This window comes from Cannabis sativa, chromosome 8 (genome assembly GCF_029168945.1).
Source record: "Cannabis sativa cultivar Pink pepper isolate KNU-18-1 chromosome 8, ASM2916894v1, whole genome shotgun sequence".
Taxonomy (NCBI): domain Eukaryota; kingdom Viridiplantae; phylum Streptophyta; class Magnoliopsida; order Rosales; family Cannabaceae; genus Cannabis; species Cannabis sativa.
Genome location: NC_083608.1, coordinates 28,355,980 through 28,374,792, shown reverse-complemented (window position 1 = coordinate 28,374,792; position 18,813 = coordinate 28,355,980). Strand labels below are relative to the sequence as shown.

Genomic DNA, 18,813 nt, shown 5'->3' with positions numbered 1-18,813 from the left:
TGCACGAATTTCATCATTAACAGTTTAATATTCAGCCATGAAGCTCGGGTCTGTTAAGGGTGAAGCCTTTTAGGTAACAGATTTTGATTCTCCTTTTGTGTTCTTAGAAGCCATGACTAGAAATAGGGATGGAAGAAAGGACTAGGTAAAAGCAAAGGGAAAAACAGCCGAAAAGAAGAATTGGAAAAGGCTGAAGTTGATTAGAAAGGCAAAAAAGCTAAGATATCGGGGAAGTTCCTAAAATTGGTGAGTTATTTTTTTATTAAATACCATTAGTTTAAATTTAAAATTATGAAATTAGGGTAAATTGAAAAGGCCGAGACAAACTCTCGTAGTTTGAAATGATTAATGAATTAAATTTGTGGGGCTTGAAAAGATAAGTGTGGAATAATTTTAGGTAACTGATTTCACAACATGTGAGCTCAGACTTAACAGCCAAGAGCTCAGAAATTGTAAAATCGATGGGCAATTGTAAGGGATAAGAATAATATGAGAGGTATAAAAGTAATTTTACCTTAATAAAAGTATTAAAATTAATAAAGTGATTGGTAGGAAAAGTAGAAACACGTCGTTACACTTAAAAAAGAAGGAAAAAGCATAATAGCATAGCTGAGTTCGGCACAGCTTGGAGGACGGAGCTCGATAAGCATAGTAGAAGAAAAGGCGTGCAAGGAAATAGGAAAATAAAGCCACATGGATTAATCCAAGAAGGGAAAGAAGATTGCGCGACACTAATTCCCGCCTATAAATAGTAGACCCCAACATTCAAAAAGAGTGGATTCTTGACCACACTAGTCTAGCCAAAACTCTACCGAATTACATCTTTGAAAACATACTCAAATTCAAGATCGTTGGTCAAAGAGAAAACTACCATTTATTTAAGAAGAATTGTGTAATAAAATAGAGTGGCAATTTTTATTGGGACAAATCCTAGTGTAAAAAATTTAAAGTGCAACATTAATTTTGTTGTTGAGCTAACTCTCAAAATCAACACTTATTTAAAATTTAAGTGGTGATTTTGCTTTTTAATTTTCAATTTAAAAGGAAAAAGATTGAAAATTAAAGAAAGTAGGGAGAAAAAGAACGAAGGGAAAGTTAATAAATAATGAATAATTTGTAAATAATGTTGAGAATTTTACAATATAGAATTACAACTAGTACGTGCTCAAAATACATAGAATAAATTCGCTATTACAAGCACAATACTAGAAAGAAATCACAAATATAATAGTGATTATAGAAGAAGAAGAAGAAGAAGAAAAAACTGATAATGACAAGACACATTAAGACTACTTCTAAGAAAGAATCACTCCTGCCCTCTACCAAAACATGTGACTATAGGAGCTCACAGAAGCAGAAGCAAGAAGCTACCACATAATTTCACATGTAAAACAACTATTGTGCTAAAGCTCTCACAAAACAAGTCAAGCATATGGATATACAACACATATTACAGGCATGTTTCACAGTTTAGTAACTCTTTAGGTAAAGGATTGAACTGCTGAGGAGGTTGTGACCAAGCTTGATAGAAGACCAACAATTACAGCACTGTTGTATGTGCTTGGCTCAGTCTGCATGGAGTTGTTTCTGGAATCAATAAATGTTTCATTGAGAAATGGTCCACCAACAAGTGCTCCAACAGCTACATTAGGGTTGGGCCTAGTTGATTCAAGCCACTGGAAACCATCAGTGCATCCGGTCTTTGCATCAGCAGGAATAGAAGCCCCTCTGTGGTGTACAAATTGAGAGAACTTGTCTCCGTAGCCAACAAGAAAGCTCATTTTCATAGGATTGTCGCCCAGGACATAATCAGCCTAGAGAAAAATGAAATAGATATGGAAAAGTAAGGCACTTCGAAACAAAAAGGAATATGTTTGTTTGATAGAAAATGAAAGCAAACCTGTGATCTAACAAATTTGCGAATAGCTGCTGGTGAGAAAGAACGTCCATTACAGGATATTTTTGCTGTTCTAGAAGTAAGCATGTAATCGCTATAAAGAGCAGCCAAGAATGCTGAAGCAACGGGATGCTGTAGAGCATTCCATTCACTGACCCATATAAGACCACCTGATTATGAAGACTAAGGTTAAAAGCGGAATCATAAAATAGTACTAAACTTCAGTGCAAGGTTAAGTACTTAAAGAACGACCAGAGAAAGTATGCAAAACCATCTAGTTGGTTAGCTAGATATTCTAAAGTAGAATTGGAGAAATCTTGTACTTCTGGGCATCTTAGCTATTTGAAGCTTCCACAAAATAGATTGGCACGTTGCATAAGAATATGCATTTGTTATTTTACAAGGAGAGTAAAGCACAAAATTTAGCCATGTTATCCTTTCAACTTCATGATCCATCCTGTAATCAATGTGTTGCATCTGAATGCCACCTTCTTACATATTTATGGCCAACTGTAAATATATAGCTACTAGCTAATTTGATTGGCAAGTCATTAGCATGTTTAGCGGGTTATAGCATACAAAGAGTAGTTGACTTTGTTTCCATAATTAACCCAGCATAAATAAGTAAAAAAGGTATCTTACTCTTTGTTCTGCTTTCAGTGGCAGTTGGAGAGTGCGGTAAGAGCCCGCATATAACAGCCTCAGCAGTCTGCCTATACTTCAGAAGGCCACCAGTGTTTGAGGCACCTTTGGCACCAAAGAAGCTTATCCTAGATAACAAAACCTGCACCAAATTTTGAATTTGTTTAAACTGGCTCCAGAAAAAATCCAGCAGACGTACTTTAGATAAATTATGTTATATTATGTTATGACTATTTTAAATTCGGACTCCAGTACTAAATGCCTTCTCCATAGGCAGAATTTTTAAATAACATACACAAAACAGCACAAGGACCCCTTACTCCTGCGGCTCAATTATATCAAAACGAGTTATGTTATTTTGACATTGGCAAGTAAAGTTTTGACACTGGCAAGTAAAGTGTTGCTTTGACACTATCGCTATTTTTACCTGGACTCCTGCTAGCTTGTTATCCCAACTAAACCAGGTCGGACTACCAAAATTAGCAAATTCTTGCCCATTGTCCCCAGTCACATAATCAAGGTATGAATGGTCCCCAGTTGCATGAAAGAGCCAGCTTGCTGCCCACAAGAGCTCATCTCCATATCCTGTTGAATTGTAATATGTCTGGACCTCTGGGATGCTTACACTGTAAGAACCTCTGTATTTATCAGCAAAAGCAAACAGTTGCTTGGCATGCTTAAGAAGATTGCTCGAGTATGTTGGGTTGCTTTTCTTGAAAACTAGAGATGCTGAAGCCAAAGCTGCTGCAGTTTCACCTGCAACATCTGAGCCTGGACTGGTTGAATTAACCTGTGTGAGAGGCCTCTTCTCGACCATGTCTTCAGGCCTTTCCCAACACTTATGATCTGCTTCAGGATTACCCACCTACACCAAAATTCAAATTGCAACAATGAAAACAAATTCAAGAATTGCTCACTATTATCCTCCCCCACGCAATATAGAACCACTTTTTTCTACTAAAGAAAAATAAGAATAAGACAAAACTAGATTAAAATTTACAGCAAGAAATTCCAGCACAGGCAAGCTAATACAAACTTGGCCGCAATTAAATTTCTTAAAGAACCAATGAGACTAAGTAAAGACTAGAAACCTGGACAATGAGGACATTATCTGAAATGTGAGCATTAATAAGGTAGTCAGTGATCCACTTGAGCGAGTCTTGAGCTGGCTCCAACTGATCCACTGCATCCATTTGATCACCATACTCAAGAATCGTCCAAGACAAGACAGTGGCAGTAAACGCCATTGGAAAACCAAACTTCATGTGATCTCCGGCATCATACATCCCTTTTGATAGATCCACTTTCGCTTCATTTCCATCTTTTAAACCTGAATCACCCCTCCATGATATCTTATTGTCTACCAACTCGCCAGCTGCACAATCAAATTACAGACAGACAAAAAAAACACTCAGCTCATGAACGAAATACCATATTCTGAAACAATAGCGTTCTATTTAATTACACAAACTATTTTATAATGCCAAATAAAAAGTTACAAAAAAAAAAAGGAAAAGAAAGTACATTTTTGTATGTCAAAGAATTGCATAGCGATTTTGAGGGCGTCGGCATAGTCCTTAGAAATGGCACCAGGGGGTCCAGGAACTGGTGCAATACCATCAGAGTTGCCAGATTTCTTCTTCATGATTGTGAATACAATGCCACCCACAACCAGAGCAAGAATCAGAAAAGCGAGTAACCAACCGCACCATCCCTTCGAACCAGATTTTTCTCCCATTTTTAAGTTTTAACAAATTAAATACGTGATTGATTGACAATCTGAAAGCATACCAAAACAAAATATGTGATTAATTGATCTGAGTCCAAAATTATTTTTATTTAATAATTTTTCAAAAAATAACAAATTTTATATCAATCTAAATTTTTGTTAATGCCAAAAATGCATTAAAGTAATTCAAATTAATGCATTAGCAATAACTGAATATAATAAAGGTTATTCTAATTTTTTTTTAAATATCTATGTACTTTCTTCTTGTTTTCCTTGTTTCAAACATGCTCCTCTTTCTTTTTTTTCCTTTCCTACAAGCTTGATTCTCTCAAGGAGGAGATGGCAGTCAGATTCTCGTATCAAGAACAGTAAGTATATACGTACCACTTCATGAAAGACATGATAGTATGGAGAGAACAAAGGAAAGAGAAATTATAAACTTACACGAAGGAGTTACCAAAGTGGAGCCAAGTTATGTTGATTTATACCGAAGTGAGGCTAGGTAATATTGGCATTTCTTGCACTGACCGCTGAGAAAAAAACATTAAAACATGAGGTAAGCCGTAAACAATGAACTTCAACTACCATATAGGTAAGTTATATATAATGTGCATCCACTCCACATTATTGCATTTCATATTTCATAATTTGAAGTTGATGTCAATGTTTCTAAAAGAGTTTCGCACAGCTCAACTTAAACGAATGATCATCGTATGCCTTCAAAAGGCAATACCGAGTATCATAGTTATACAGAAACAACATGTAAACAAAATATATATGAGCATCTTATAATTGCGCCTAGTTACTTTACTTAAAATTAAAAACCAAAATAAGCATATGATTTATATAAATCATTAAAATGGCTCTTGCCTATAATTGCATGAACACAATTACACTAAAACAAAAGCGAAGCAAACAATAGATAGTCTAATTCCTTTTAACAAGCTGTAATAGTGTGATTTAAAGATCACCATGGTTAATCTATCATATATGATTATTAGGCCAGAAAACTGAGACTCTGCAAGGAATAAAATAAAGGCATGAAGTCATCTACAGTAAAAAGACAAGAAAAAACATGGACAGGTTCACTATAAAGTGCAAAGTGCAGTGCTGTATATTGAAGTATGGTCGCCAAAGTACAAGGCTAAGTGTTTAGAAAACCAAAACCAAACCTTTCACTAAAATAGAAGAATAGGATTTCACTCAAGGTGCTTAACTTTTGATTGTAAGGAAGAACACTAACTTTTAGTGTATGATCAAATATATGTTTACGTGACCCCAGCAGCCAAAGTGGTCATTAGAAAAATTCATGAGATATGTGACCTGAAACCTGGTTGGCTACTGTGAGTATACTGTATACATTAGACTTGAGGTTTGTAATTGACTCTTCCTTCAAGCTAAGATGATCTTTGTGTACATGCTCGGCTGAAATGCTGGGTAATGCAATGTGCTTCAGTGCTTGATCTCCAAGCATATGAATTATGATATGCATAAGACACTCCTAATTAAAATTAGCCAGTTTGATTCTTAAGTGATTTAAAGTTGTAAAATGCCAGGGTGATCCATCACTGTACTTGATTACTAAACTGCATTACTCTAAACGTTCTTGTGATGTGTAAAGATCACCAATATGTTTCAAAAGATAAACACAGATCTTCTTCGAAATCTTATATCACAGGATGAATATGTATCAATTTGTTAGGAATTGATCAATGCTAAAGAATATAAAACTTAATAGACTAAGAGCTAACGAAAACAGATTAAAATGTCTCACATGAATGAGAAAGAGAAAGACAAACGGCCAAATTACTAGTTACTATGACGAAGCAGCAGCATTCAATATATCAAACACCAAAACAAAATTCCCTAAACACACATTCTCCAAAGATTAGACAAAAATTCACAGTTAAACCAAAATTCAGATCATTAAAAGAAAATGGTACCTTATGGTGATGACAACGAACATGAAAGGAGATGGAGATCTCGGAGTTAGAGTCCGTGGACTGGGGAGTTGGGAATGTCGGGGAGTCAGCCGAGTTAGAGCGGTCGCAGAGAGAAATGGTGTTATGAGGTGAGAATGGTAGTGTCTTTGAAGAATGGTGGAAAGGAAGGAAGGGAAAGAGAGGACAGAGAAGGAGAAGATCTACGGTCACTCTCATTCAACAGCTGTCGGTGGCGAGTTCAACGGTCCCATTCAATTAACTTCCATCTAATCAACGGCCCAAATCAGCCCTCAACACATACACACGGTTAATTCCAGATCTGGTTCTTTCATTTACAGCTTGTGTTACTCATTAACCCACTATTATTATTTACACCTAAAAATTGACTCACTATTAAATAATAATAATAATAATATTAAGTTATTCAAAAGTTAAATAAAATAATTAATTTTTACATACATTTTAATTACAAAAATACTTTGTTTAAATTCCCACATAGCTATTTATAGAACTTTATAAAAATTATGTATTAGTTTAAGAGGATTGCTATTAGGTACTAGTTGTGCCAAGTACCTTCTCGACATGTCACGTTGCGATTGGCTAGCGATACTTCCTAAAAACTATTATATTAAACTATGTGGGACCTGATACTTAATTGGACCAATAGCGATACTGACACATAAAAGAGTGCTAAGCACCTAGTACCCTTAAGCATTTCTGATTAATAATGTTCTTGTTTGTTTGTTTTTATGATTATATGTCGTTTTTCATGACACAGTCAAAATGTGTGGCTTTAATGATATCTTTGAAATGAACTCTTACAATTGGATTGCCTGAACAACAACCAAAGAATCAGTCTCAACATGAACTGAATCCCATTGTTTACGCTTTATCCAACTCAAAGCCTCTTTGACTCCCACTACCTCTACCATAGCTGAGTCCACTCGCCCCACCAACAAAACAGTAAAGCCTTCAACAAGTCGGCCATATTTTTTTGTCATTAGCAAAGATTGCGCCATCGACATTTACCTTAATCGTTCCCATAATCGGTTCCACCCAATGCTCCAAGCCCTTATTTGAATCTGAAGGAACAAATAAATACCCCAATCTCCTTTGTTGAGCATTTTTTCATTGATTAAGGACTACTCTTGCCAATGGCAGATGATAAACTGCTCGCGCGTAAAGTAGGCTATTAACTACTTAATGTCAAAGGGATATACGAGCGATGGAAACCCCTAAAATACTTTATGCATGATCAAAATATGATTGTTTAAATTGTGAATAAATCGCAAGCAAACAACTACATATCAAAGTTCAAACATAAAAGTACGAAGCATTAAAGGATAAAAAAAATAAAGAAAAATCACAGTTGGCCATCCAACTTCGCAAATTTTTCTTTACAAAAGTGCCACAAGGGGCAAACCAGTGTCTCGGCTCTAAGGTCATTTCCTTACAAAAAAAAAAAGATAAATAACAATCAAGCCTACATTGTAGGAGACTTGGATGGGTCTTCCTCTTCCACTGCCTCGGCCTCTTCCTCCTCATTCCTGTCCTTTTCACAATAAGCCAAAATCTCCTCCTCATCCTCCTCCAAGAAGCTTGTGTCCATGTTGGGAATTTCCATCAAGGCTCTATAAACGGTATGAAGGTCGACCTTTTTGCATCGCTTTGTGGTTTCGGCCTCTTTCCCTTCGAGTTCGGCCTCTTTCCCTTCGAGTTCGGCCTCTTTCCCTGCGAGCACCTTCTTAAGCTCATTGCATTCATCAGTCTTGGTCTTTGTGGCCTTCTCGAGCTTCTTCAAGGCTTTTCTTCAACCTCTCGGCTTCCTATTTGAGACGGGTGATTTCCTGCTGAGCATTGTTCCATTGTTTAATCACGGCCTTGCGTTGGGCTAGCGACTTTTGGACCTCGCTCTCCAGGTATTTGAGCTGCTCCAGGATTCGCCGATGGGAGGAAAAAGAGAGGAAAGAAGTTTGGAGAATTACGAGCAAAGAAACAGGGAGAAAAAAGAAAGAAAAAATAATATAGATTAACACAGCAAACTTACCATGAGGGCATAATGCAAGTTCCTCGAAAGCGTCTTTTCTGGATTCCCAATATTGATTAGATCCCAATCGTGGGGGAGAAGAGCCTTGAGTTGGCACCAGCAGGCAATCCCAAACACCTGGCAAATTCCGAACCAGCCTTCCCCAAAGCGGCATACAATGTTTCAATGGCCTGGCTCGAGGAAGCAGAGGCATGAGTTGTATCAGGAGGAGGTGCTTTAGTGTTGGGATCAATCAGAGGAGGAGTCTGTTCGTGGGTCTCGGTTTCAAAGACCTCGAGGTCGATAGGCTCATACACTTTCTTCTTTTTATGGGCAGTGGTTTTCTTTTGCCTTTTAGAAGGCTCCACCTCGGTATCTGTAGGAACCCCTGAGTTGGTTCCCCGTTTCTTTCCTTTCTGGTCCATAACATCCTCAAAACACATGTCTGCGAGGCAAAATAAAGTGTTAAAATTATTTAAAGACAAATGAAAGGGAAGCGTGGAGTGTAATTTTCCACCTAAGAAATTTACCAAAACCACTAGAGCGCGAGCTATCACTAGATGAGGAGGTAGAAGGACCGTAATATCCGCTAAAATCCCTATAGCCTGTAATCTTAAATATATCAAATGGCTCGGTTTGTTCTAAATCCCAACTCGCATCTATATGACTTGCCCTATCTGTCATGGTGCCATATTGCTCGGCTATACCATAATACGACTTGTTACAGTTAATCTGAACGTAGAATCTAGGGTACCAGCTGTCAAACCTATGAGCAATTCAGTCTACGAGAAGGGAATTCCAAATATAAAAATTAAGGTGGCAATCTTGGAAAGTAACTAATGTGTTATGCTCAGCCCTAAGTACTGTGGGTGACCAACCACATTGATTACCTCAGAATGCTCCTTCACCGACTTCCAAGACTGAAAAAGGGACGAAAAAATCATAAGAAAAAAGGCCTTGGAAAAATATCATAAATCTAATAAGATTGACTCGTGGAATATGCAGAATTTTAACTGCAAAATCACGTAAAATCCTTTATGTTCATACTTTTTTCTTTACAATTTTTATTTTTTCTGTGCAAGTTTATCGCTGTTTAGGCTCATATCTGGTTAACAAAAATCTGTGTTAATAGATTTGATGAACTGAGTGTTCAAGGACTTTCTTGACAACCTTGTGATTGTGTTCATTGATGATATCCTGGTTTATTCTGAGTCGAAGGAAGCACATGAACAACACCTATGTATGGTGCTACAACATCTCCGAGAACATAAGTCTTACGCTAAGTTTAAGAAATTTGAATTCTAGTAGTCCCGAGTAAGTTTCTTAGGACACATGGTAAGTAAAGATTAGATTTCGGTGGATCCGCAAAAAATGAAGCTTTTCGGGATTTACCACAACCTAAAATAGCAACTGAGGTCAGAAGTTTCTCAGGGTTGGTTGGGTACCATAAAAGATTTGTAGAAGGTTTTGCCAAGATATCTATTCCTTTGACCTAGTTGACCTGAAAAATTATAAGTTTATGTGGACTGACAAGTGTGAGGACAACTTTTAGGAGTTAAAAGCAAGATTAATTACCACACCAGTGTTGAGTTTGCCAACCAGTTATGAGAAGTTTATGATATACTATGATGCCTCAAGATAGGGTTTAGGCTGTGTGTTAATGCAATCTGGGAAGGTCATTGTCTATGCCTATAGGCAATTGAAGGATTATGAGAAGTGATATCCTACTCATGATATAGAATTGCCAGTAGTGGTTTTTACTTTAAAAGTTTGGCGTCACTACCTGTATGCTGAGAAATGCAAGATTCATACTGATCATAAGAGTTTAAAATACTTCTTCACTCAGAAGGACTTGAAGATGAGGTAGTTATGGTGAATAGAGTTAGTCAAAGATTATGACTATGAAATCCTCTACCATCCCGGCAAAGAAAATATAGTGGTTGATGCACTTAGCCGAAGAGGACCAAGGCAATTGTATGACATGAAGAAGATCCCCCCGAAGCTAGCAGAAGACATACCTAGAGAAAAACTTGAGTTCGTGGTCGGGAAGTTGTCCAATATTATGTTACAATCTGACTTGTTGGAAAGAATAAAGATTGGCCAACAGAGTGATCCAGAGTTAATTGAACACAAAAAGAAATTCGAGGCAAGTACTACAAAGGATTTCTCGGTTTCACCAAGTGGATTATTGAGATATAAAGATAAGGTTTGTGTTCCAATAGATGATTAAATTAGGAGGGAAATTCTCGATGAGTTTTACACTACTCCATATTCACTATACCCGGGGAAAACAAAGATGTATCATGATGTTAAAGCATTGAAAAGTGACATAGTTGAGTATGCTTCAAAATGTTTGACCTGTCAGCAAGTAAAAGTTGAATATCAGAGGCTAGCAGGTTTACTTTAGCCTTTGAGAGTACCGAATGGAAGAGGGAAGATATAACTATAAACTTCGTGGTAGGTTTACCTAAGACCATAAGGCTAAATGATTCTATAAGAGTAATAGTGGATAGATTTACCAAGTCAGCGCACTTTCTGTCTGTGCGTACAACCTACACTGTGGATCAATATGCTGATTTATACATCAGAGAAATAGTTTGACTCATGGTGCCCCGAAGTCGATTATTTCAAATTGTGATCCCAAATTTACTTCTAAGTTTTAGGAGAGTTTACAGAAAGCAATGGGAAATAAGTTGAAATTTAGAACAACCTTTCATCCTCAAACAAATGGTCAGTCTACAAGAACTACTCAGATACTGGAAGACATGATACGAGCATGTGTGATAGATTTTGAAGGTTCCTGGAACAAGTTTCTACTTTGATTGAGTTCTCGTACAATAACAGTTATCAGAGTACCATTGGTATGGCACCTTACGAGATGTTGTATAGAAGAAAATGTCGATCACCTATTCACCGGGATGAAGCCAGTGACAGAAGATATCTTGGGCCTAAAGCGGTTCAAAGGACTAGTGAATCCATCAAAAATATTTGATCTCGTATGCTTGCTTCACAAAGTAGACAAAAAAGCTACGCTGATCCAAAGCATAAAGATATTGAGTTTCAAGTGGGAGATTCTATATTTCTCCGAGTATCTCCTATGAAAGAGATACGTAGATTGGGAAGAAAGGGAAGCTAAGCCCTAGATTTATTGGTCCATTTGAGATACTAGAGCAGGTAGGCCAGGTTGCCTATCGACTAGCTTTACCTCCTACATTGTCCAGAGTGCATAATGTGTTTCATATCTCCAAGCTGAGAAAGTATGTATCAAATTCGACACATATGTTGAGCTATGGTGATATTGAGCTTTAGGCAAACTTATCATATAAGGAACAATCTATCCAGGTTTTAGACCAGAAAGAGAAAGTACTTCGAAACAAGAAAATTCAATTGATTAAAGTGCTGTGGAGAAACATCAAGGTCGAGGAAGTGACTTGGGAGTTAGAGTCGCGGATGCAAGAGCAGTATCCCAAGTTGTTCAGGTAAATTTTGAGGACAAAATTTCTATAAGGAGGGGATAGTTTGTTGGAAGTTATTTTACCAGGAACTTAGATCTACTCACAAGTATGTTGATTTAACAACCTAAATATGAGCTTCTAAAACGATATGAAATTAAACACATAAGAGTATCAGAAATCTTACAGTGATTGCAGCGGAATATATATGTCTCCTCCCACTCAGATCTCTAACCCTTGATTCCTTTCTGTAGCAGAGTATAATCAAGATCTGAGCCCGAAAGTCCTTCTTTGTTGTCTCTGAAATCTACACAGCCTTCCTCACTATGATTGAGGTATTACTTGATGTGTGTGGGCACTACTCTAGCACTCATATATTTCGAAACAGTGAAGGTATAGAGAGAGAGAGGGTGGCGGCTCAGAGAGAATTTTTTGAGAGAAAATTCTTTCAGAATAATGCTGTGAAAAGCTTGTACAGTTGTGTTAAACTCTGAAGCCTTTGCCTTCTATTTATAGAAGACCACCAAGGGCTATGATTGACATTTTGAACTGAGAAAATCAAGGGGAAAAGGAAGGTAAAGGGGCCGGCCTAGGCAATGTGGAAACAAGGCTTGCCTCTTTTCCAACTTTCCTTTTCCTACACTTGATAGTTTCCCTTTTTGTGAAATGTTGCCAATTCCATTATTCAATCATATTAATGATAAATCTAATTACTTAATAATTAAAAATAATTATCAAATAATATATTATCATTTATTTTATTAATAATGAAACTAATCAAAGTTTCCTAATTAATAAATATGCCCTTCAAAATCTCTATTTACTGTTTTGCCCTTAATAAGTGCTAAATTCTCAAACTGATAAGTCTATCTTGAGAATTTTTAATTGATTAATTAAAATCAATTAAATGAGTCCTACAAGTAATATCATCTCAACTAGTGAGGGGACCATGGGTCTATATATCCGAGCTTCCAATAAGCAGATCTAGAATTTACCACTTAAATTCACTGACTTATTAATTCTTCGTTGAATCCACACATAGAACTCAGAATTGCACTCTCAGTATATAGAATGCTCTATATGTTCCACCATATAGACACATTATTAGTTATCCATTGTTATAATCCTAATGTGATCAATGATCCTCTATATGGATGATCTACACTGTAAAGGGACTTATATTACCGTAACACCCTACAATGTATTTTATCCTTAAAACACTTAACCCTGTATAAATGATATTTCAACTAAGTGAAATGAGTACTCAATCATTTATCTCGTTTGGTTAAGCTCGAAGGAAATCACCCTTTGCTTACTATTCGCCAGATAGAAGCTATAGATTCCATATTTATATTAGCGCTCCCACTCAATCGCACTACCGTGTTCCCAAAATGTATGTATTGCCCAGACTAAAGTTTTAGGCTTAATTAACAAATCAAAGAACACGAATAACACTCTTGAAATTAAGCCTAACCATATCAGGATTTAGATCATGTGATCTAGGATCAACTTCTGATATTGAATTGAATAGATGTTTACGGTAAGTTTCAAAATCTAATTCAAAGTTCAATATCGGTCCATTCCAATGCATACTCCATGCATCCAACCTGAGCTTTACTTTAACCTATGTTACGGAAAGAACATAACATTTCTCCAAATGTAAGTAAACTCTGTTGTAGATTGTCATATCGTTGAAACCCGGTGTTACGATAAATCTAGGAATACTTTATTCACATAGTCATGTTTATTTTCCACTGTGTTGACAACACAATAAACATGTTCAAGTATGTGAAAGGGGTTTGGATGAATTTATAAATCAAATAGACAAGCAATTGATTAAGTGAACCAAAACATACACATGTGAATGAAAAATTACTTCTGTTACTTTATTGATATAGAATAATCTGGATTACATTGAAACAGAGTTTTATTTAGGGCATAAAACCCAACAAACTCCCACTTGCACTAATATAAAACAAATCAGTACATTTCAATTAATCCTAAATTCTGGCGGTGCTTTTCGAATGAAGTTACTGCCAAGACTTTGGTGAATGGATCAGCCAAGTTATCCTGCGTATCCACTTTCTCCACCAGTACATCCCCTCTTGCCACATATTCTCTGATAATATGATACTTTCTTTCTATGTGCTTACTTCTCTTGTGGCTTCGAGGTTCCTTACTGTTGGCTATAGCTCCAGTGTTATCACAAAGCAGGACTAGAGGCCTTTCCATTCCAGGAACTACACCAAGACTGGTGAAGAACTTCCTAAGCCAGACAAACTCTTTAGCTTCGGCCAGCGGCTATGTATTCTGCCTCCATGGTAGAATCCGAAATCGCAGTTTGTTTAGCACTTCTCCAAACTACTGCTCCACCCCCAAGAGTAAACACCATCCCAGATGTAGATTTCCTGTCTTCAAGACATCCCTGGAAATCTGAGTCTGTATAGCCTAAGGGATTCAAAGCACCACCCTTGTAGACTAATACATAATCTCTTGTACTCTTTAAGTATTTCAAAATATACTTAACCGCATTCCAATGTACCCTTCCTGGATTTGACTGATACCTGCTCACGATTCCAACTGCATAGCAGATGTCAGGTCTAGTGCATAGCATAGCATACATCAGACTCCCAACTGCAAAAGCATAAGGAATTTTTGCCATGTCTTCTATCTCTTGAGGATCAGTAGGACACTGTTCCTTAGATAGACGGATACCATGTCTAGAGGGCATGTTTGCCCCTTTGGTATTGGTCATGGAAAATCTCTCTAGAACTTTGTCAATGTAAGCTGTTTGAGAGAGAGCAAGGGATCTGTTCTTCCGGTTTCTGACAATCTGAATACCAAGAACATAGGCTGCCTCACCCAAGTCTTTCATGTCGAATTGAGTGTCAAGCCATTCCTTGATGTGAGTCATTTTCTTGACATTGTTTCCAATGATCAAAATGTCATCAACATAAAGGACCAGGAATACTACTACTTGGTTTTCCTTGAGTTGGTAAACACAAGGTTCATCTTCATTCTGATGAAAGCCGTAGGTCTTGATGATCTCATCAAACCTTTTGTTCCATGAGCGAGAAGCTTGCTTAAGCCCATATATGGACCTATTTAATTTGCAAACTTTATTCTCCTGCCCAGGAAGAACATAACCTTCTGGTTGCTCCATATGGATGGTTTCTTCAAGAAGCCCATTAAGAAAGGCTGTCTTGACATCCATTTGCCAGATTTCATAATCTAAAGCGGCAGCTATGGAAAGAAGAATTCGGATGGATTTGAGCATGGCAATAGGACTAAAAGTTTCCTCATAGTCCACACCTTCTCTTTGGGTATAACCCTTGGCGACCAGTCTAGCTTTGAAAGTTTCGACTTCGCCTCCAACACCTCTTTTCTTCTTGTAGACCCATTTACATCCAATTGGACGAAAATCTTCAGGTGGTTCTACATATTCCCAGACTTTGTTCTTCTTCATGGAATCCATTTCTGAATCCATACCGGCTGACCATCGCTTCCGTTGCGGACTTGCCATTGCCTGTTTATAGGTCAATGGGTCGTCATCAATACCGTCACCAACGACCATATTGATTTCACCATCCAAGCCATAACGAGATGGTTTCGTTGAAACCCTCCCACTACGACGAGGAGCGGTGACTTTCTGAACAGGAGCTTTAGTAGTAGTTTTCTCAGTTGCTACAACTGAGGGAGTGGGATGTTCCTCTTCTTGAGTAGAAGAAGATGGTACATTTGAAGGAACAGTATCTGTGAGCATTTCCTCTAATACAATTTCACTTTTCGGTTTGTTGTCTTTCATATAGTTCTCTTCAAGGAAAGTAGCATTTGTAGAGAAACACTTTGTTATCCTTGTGACTATAGAATAGTCCACCCCTAGTCTCTTTAGAATTTCCGACAAACATGCAAACTTCAGTTCGCAATTCCAGTTTGCTTTCTTTCTTTCTTAAGACGTGAGTAGGGCACCCCCAAATCCTATAATGGCGCAAACTAGGTGTGCGACCATTCCATAGTTCGACGGGTGTCTTAGGGACTGCTTTAGATGGAACAACATTTAAAATGTCGTTTGCCATTTGAATAGCATATCCCCAGAAGGACGTAGACAGAGTTGAGTAACTCGGCATAGACCTAACCATTTCTAAGAGAGTGCGATTTCTTCTTTTTGGCAACTCCATTCTGCTGTGGAGTGCTAGGGGCAGTATATTGGGATTCAATTCCAAGTTCAATTAAATGATCTTTGAACTACATATCCATATATTCTCCACCCCTATCAGTTCGCAAGATCTTTAATGTTTTACCTAATTGGTTTTGAGCCAAAGCATGAAATTCCTGAAACTTTTCAAACGTTTCAGATTTCTTTTGCATTAGGTAAAGAAAACTATATCTAGAGAAATCGTCAATGAAAGTGACGAAATACTCATAACCTCCTCTGGCTTTTACATTCAGTGGTCCGCAAACATCTGAATGTACTAACCCTAGGGGTTCTTTGGCACGCTCTCCCTTTGCAGAGAAAGAACGTTTGGTCATTTTTCCTTCTAGGCAAGACTCGCAGACTGGCAGCTCTCCTAAGACGACATTTTTCAATGGACCGTCTTTGGTTAGCCTATTGAGTCTATCAAAGCCTATATGACCTAAACGTAAATGCCATAGATAAGTTTGATCATCATTATCAATCTCTTTTCTCTTAAGGCTTCTAGGTCTAGCTACATTGAAAAGTTCAGTATTTAGTGAAATTTGAGTATCAGGTCTTAAAACATAAAGCCCTCGTTCCATGTTTGCAACACATATATGAAATCCATTACGAGAAATTGAACAATTTGAACTCGAAAAATTCAATATATAAAATTGTGTCTGTAAACATGAAACACTAATCAAGTTTCTACTAAAATTAGGAATATATAAAACATTCTCTAAAAGTAAAAACTTCTTAGAATTAAACTTGATTCGGCCGTTCCTCTTGCTTTAAGCTGATACCAACTCGCCATTTCCAACTTTAAGCTTGAACTCATCTGGGTGAAGATTCTCCCAAGTTTCAAGCATTTGTAATGAAGAACATACATGGTTAGTAGATCCAGTAATCAACAATCCACGAGGATTTGTCGTTCTCTAAAACACATGATTCAAATACAAAAGCATCACCTTCGTTTGAATTGTCTAAGCACAGGACATTGTTCTTCTTTATGTCCCTTTCCATTACAATTCGCACATAGAACATGATGTCTGACATTTGTACTTGAAGAAGCAGCTTTGTTGGAGCCCTCATGCTTAATCTTCTTCCTCTGATTAAAACTTGCAATGCTAGCAGGTCTCATTGCAATCAGATCCCGCTCATGGGCCCTCAACTCAGACTCGAGTTTGTCCATGTTGAAGGAGTTAGGATTGTTCAATAAGTAATATAGAACAAAACTATTATACTCCTGAGGAAGACTATAAAGTATGAGTTTCACCCATTGTTCCTTTGATAAATCAATTCCTAGTAGATTTGCCTTTTGGAATTTCAGATTCATCAACAATAGGTGCGAGTTAATGCAACTACCAGGATGCATTTTCACACTATTGAGTTCTTTTGCAAAGATACTAACTAGGAGTGGATCGGGATGAGGGTTATTCATATTGGCACTACAACATATCAATAAACAGAAGTAAGGTTTCGGTTCTATAAATTCATACACAGGTTCAGAAAACAAACAATCACTTATGTTATAAAAATACTAAATCTAACATAGTTTATTTCCAAGATTTCCAACGAACTGATACAGTGTCCCGTTTAGGCGAGAGTCAAAGCATCATCCATTGAATAGAGTTGTCAATTCATCTAAAATGTCAAACATTCTAGCAACCTTTTATTCGATCAAGATTGGAATTCAGCGTTGTCCCGTTTAGGCGAGAGTCAAGGCAATTCTATCTTATGAGCTTCTACCATTGTTTCGCATTCTTATAAGTCTTACATAGTCGCCACCATTAGGGTGGTCATGAACCATATAAATAAACCTATAAGAATACTTATCTTTCGAGATTAAACGGCGCTAACTTGCTAATAAACGTTCCTCCATTAGGGAGGATTACTCACTAAAACAATAGCTATGTAAAACCAACAATGGAGATCGAATTTCCTTTTTGATTAAAGCTCATTATTTAAACATGTATTTTGTCTAATCATTTATATTCCATATCTCAATAATAAAATATTACAAATTAAAGTAAAAACTTTAATTAAATTTCAAAAATGGAATAATTTTGAAAAATATCTTATTTAAGTTGTTTAGAAAATCTAAATACCCAACTTAAAAATATTCCTCAAACAATGACTTAATTAAATATTACCAATTAAGTAGTAACCACTTAATTTAGAAGATATTCCATTTTAAGTTCCCATATTTAGAAAATATCAACTTAAAAAAAATATCTAAAGAATCTTAATAACCAATTGCCGAAATTCCTCAACTTAATTTATAATAGGAAACTCAAAAATATTCAAATCTAAGTTGATTTGATAGATTTAACTAAAACTCAACTTAAATAGGAATATTTAATGAGATTATAAAATTAAGATTCAGAAAGAATTTATATGGTTATAATTCCATATTTAATTAAAACAAGAAAAATACATATAGCTTTCCAGAATATGACTATTCAAACTATGTTTTTCTTAAATTAATTTCAAGGAACAATGAAATTAATTATGTTGCTAATCAATCTTTTATTAGGTCAAACTAATATAATTAACCTATCACAGTTATCCAAATCAGGCAAATGGGTCTTCACAATTGGGGTTGTTCATGTGAGGGGGAGCTGGGTCCAGTATGTCGCACCCACTTCTAAGGCTCCCAACTCTCACACAAGGCCCAAAAGAGAGGAATTTAACCTTACAATGAATAACTGTTATTAATTGAATTGGCTCACAACTAAATGAGCCTAAATAAAATCTATCAGTTATGATATTTTATTTAGCAACAACCACCTATATGTATCTATAATAGAAATTAAACATATAGGCTCACACAGGCATACACATTTGGATGGATCCTATCATGTTGCTAAGTCATACACAGATGAAAGAAGTTTGTAAAAATTACCTGTTACAAATTATTTACTTGATCTATCGTCAATTGAACCTTTGG

The 18,813-nt window shown here is 36.7% G+C and overlaps 1 protein-coding gene across 1 annotated transcript; it reads right to left on the bottom strand.

The window, feature by feature from the left end:
• Positions 1 to 1,095: 1,095 nt before the first annotated feature.
• LOC115699301 (endoglucanase 10) lies at positions 1,096 to 6,475 on the bottom strand. Its single transcript, XM_061102692.1, has 8 exons — positions 6,213 to 6,475; positions 4,713 to 4,796; positions 4,064 to 4,318; positions 3,631 to 3,914; positions 2,967 to 3,404; positions 2,540 to 2,681; positions 1,901 to 2,067; positions 1,096 to 1,814 (listed from the first exon to the last, which is right to left on the bottom strand). The coding sequence occupies exons 3-8, from the start codon at positions 4,275 to 4,277 to the stop codon at positions 1,482 to 1,484; spliced, it is 1,578 nt and encodes a 525-aa protein (XP_060958675.1). The 5' UTR covers positions 4,278 to 4,318; positions 4,713 to 4,796; positions 6,213 to 6,475; the 3' UTR covers positions 1,096 to 1,481.
• Positions 6,476 to 18,813: the final 12,338 nt, after the last annotated feature.

What these genes read in the sequence shown, in the direction of transcription:
- LOC115699301 (XM_061102692.1), bottom strand. Translation starts at nt 4,277, where the DNA reads ATGGGAGAAAAATCTGGTTCGAAGGGATGGTGCGGTTGGTTACTCGCT. An exon ending in ATTCTTTGACATACAAAAAT is followed by an intron (nt 3,915 to 4,063) that starts GTACTTTCTTTT and finishes TTGATTGTGCAG; the next exon opens with CTGGCGAGTTGGTAGACAAT. An exon ending in CACTGAAAGCAGAACAAAGA is followed by an intron (nt 2,068 to 2,539) that starts GTAAGATACCTT and finishes CTTCATAATCAG; the next exon opens with GTGGTCTTATATGGGTCAGT.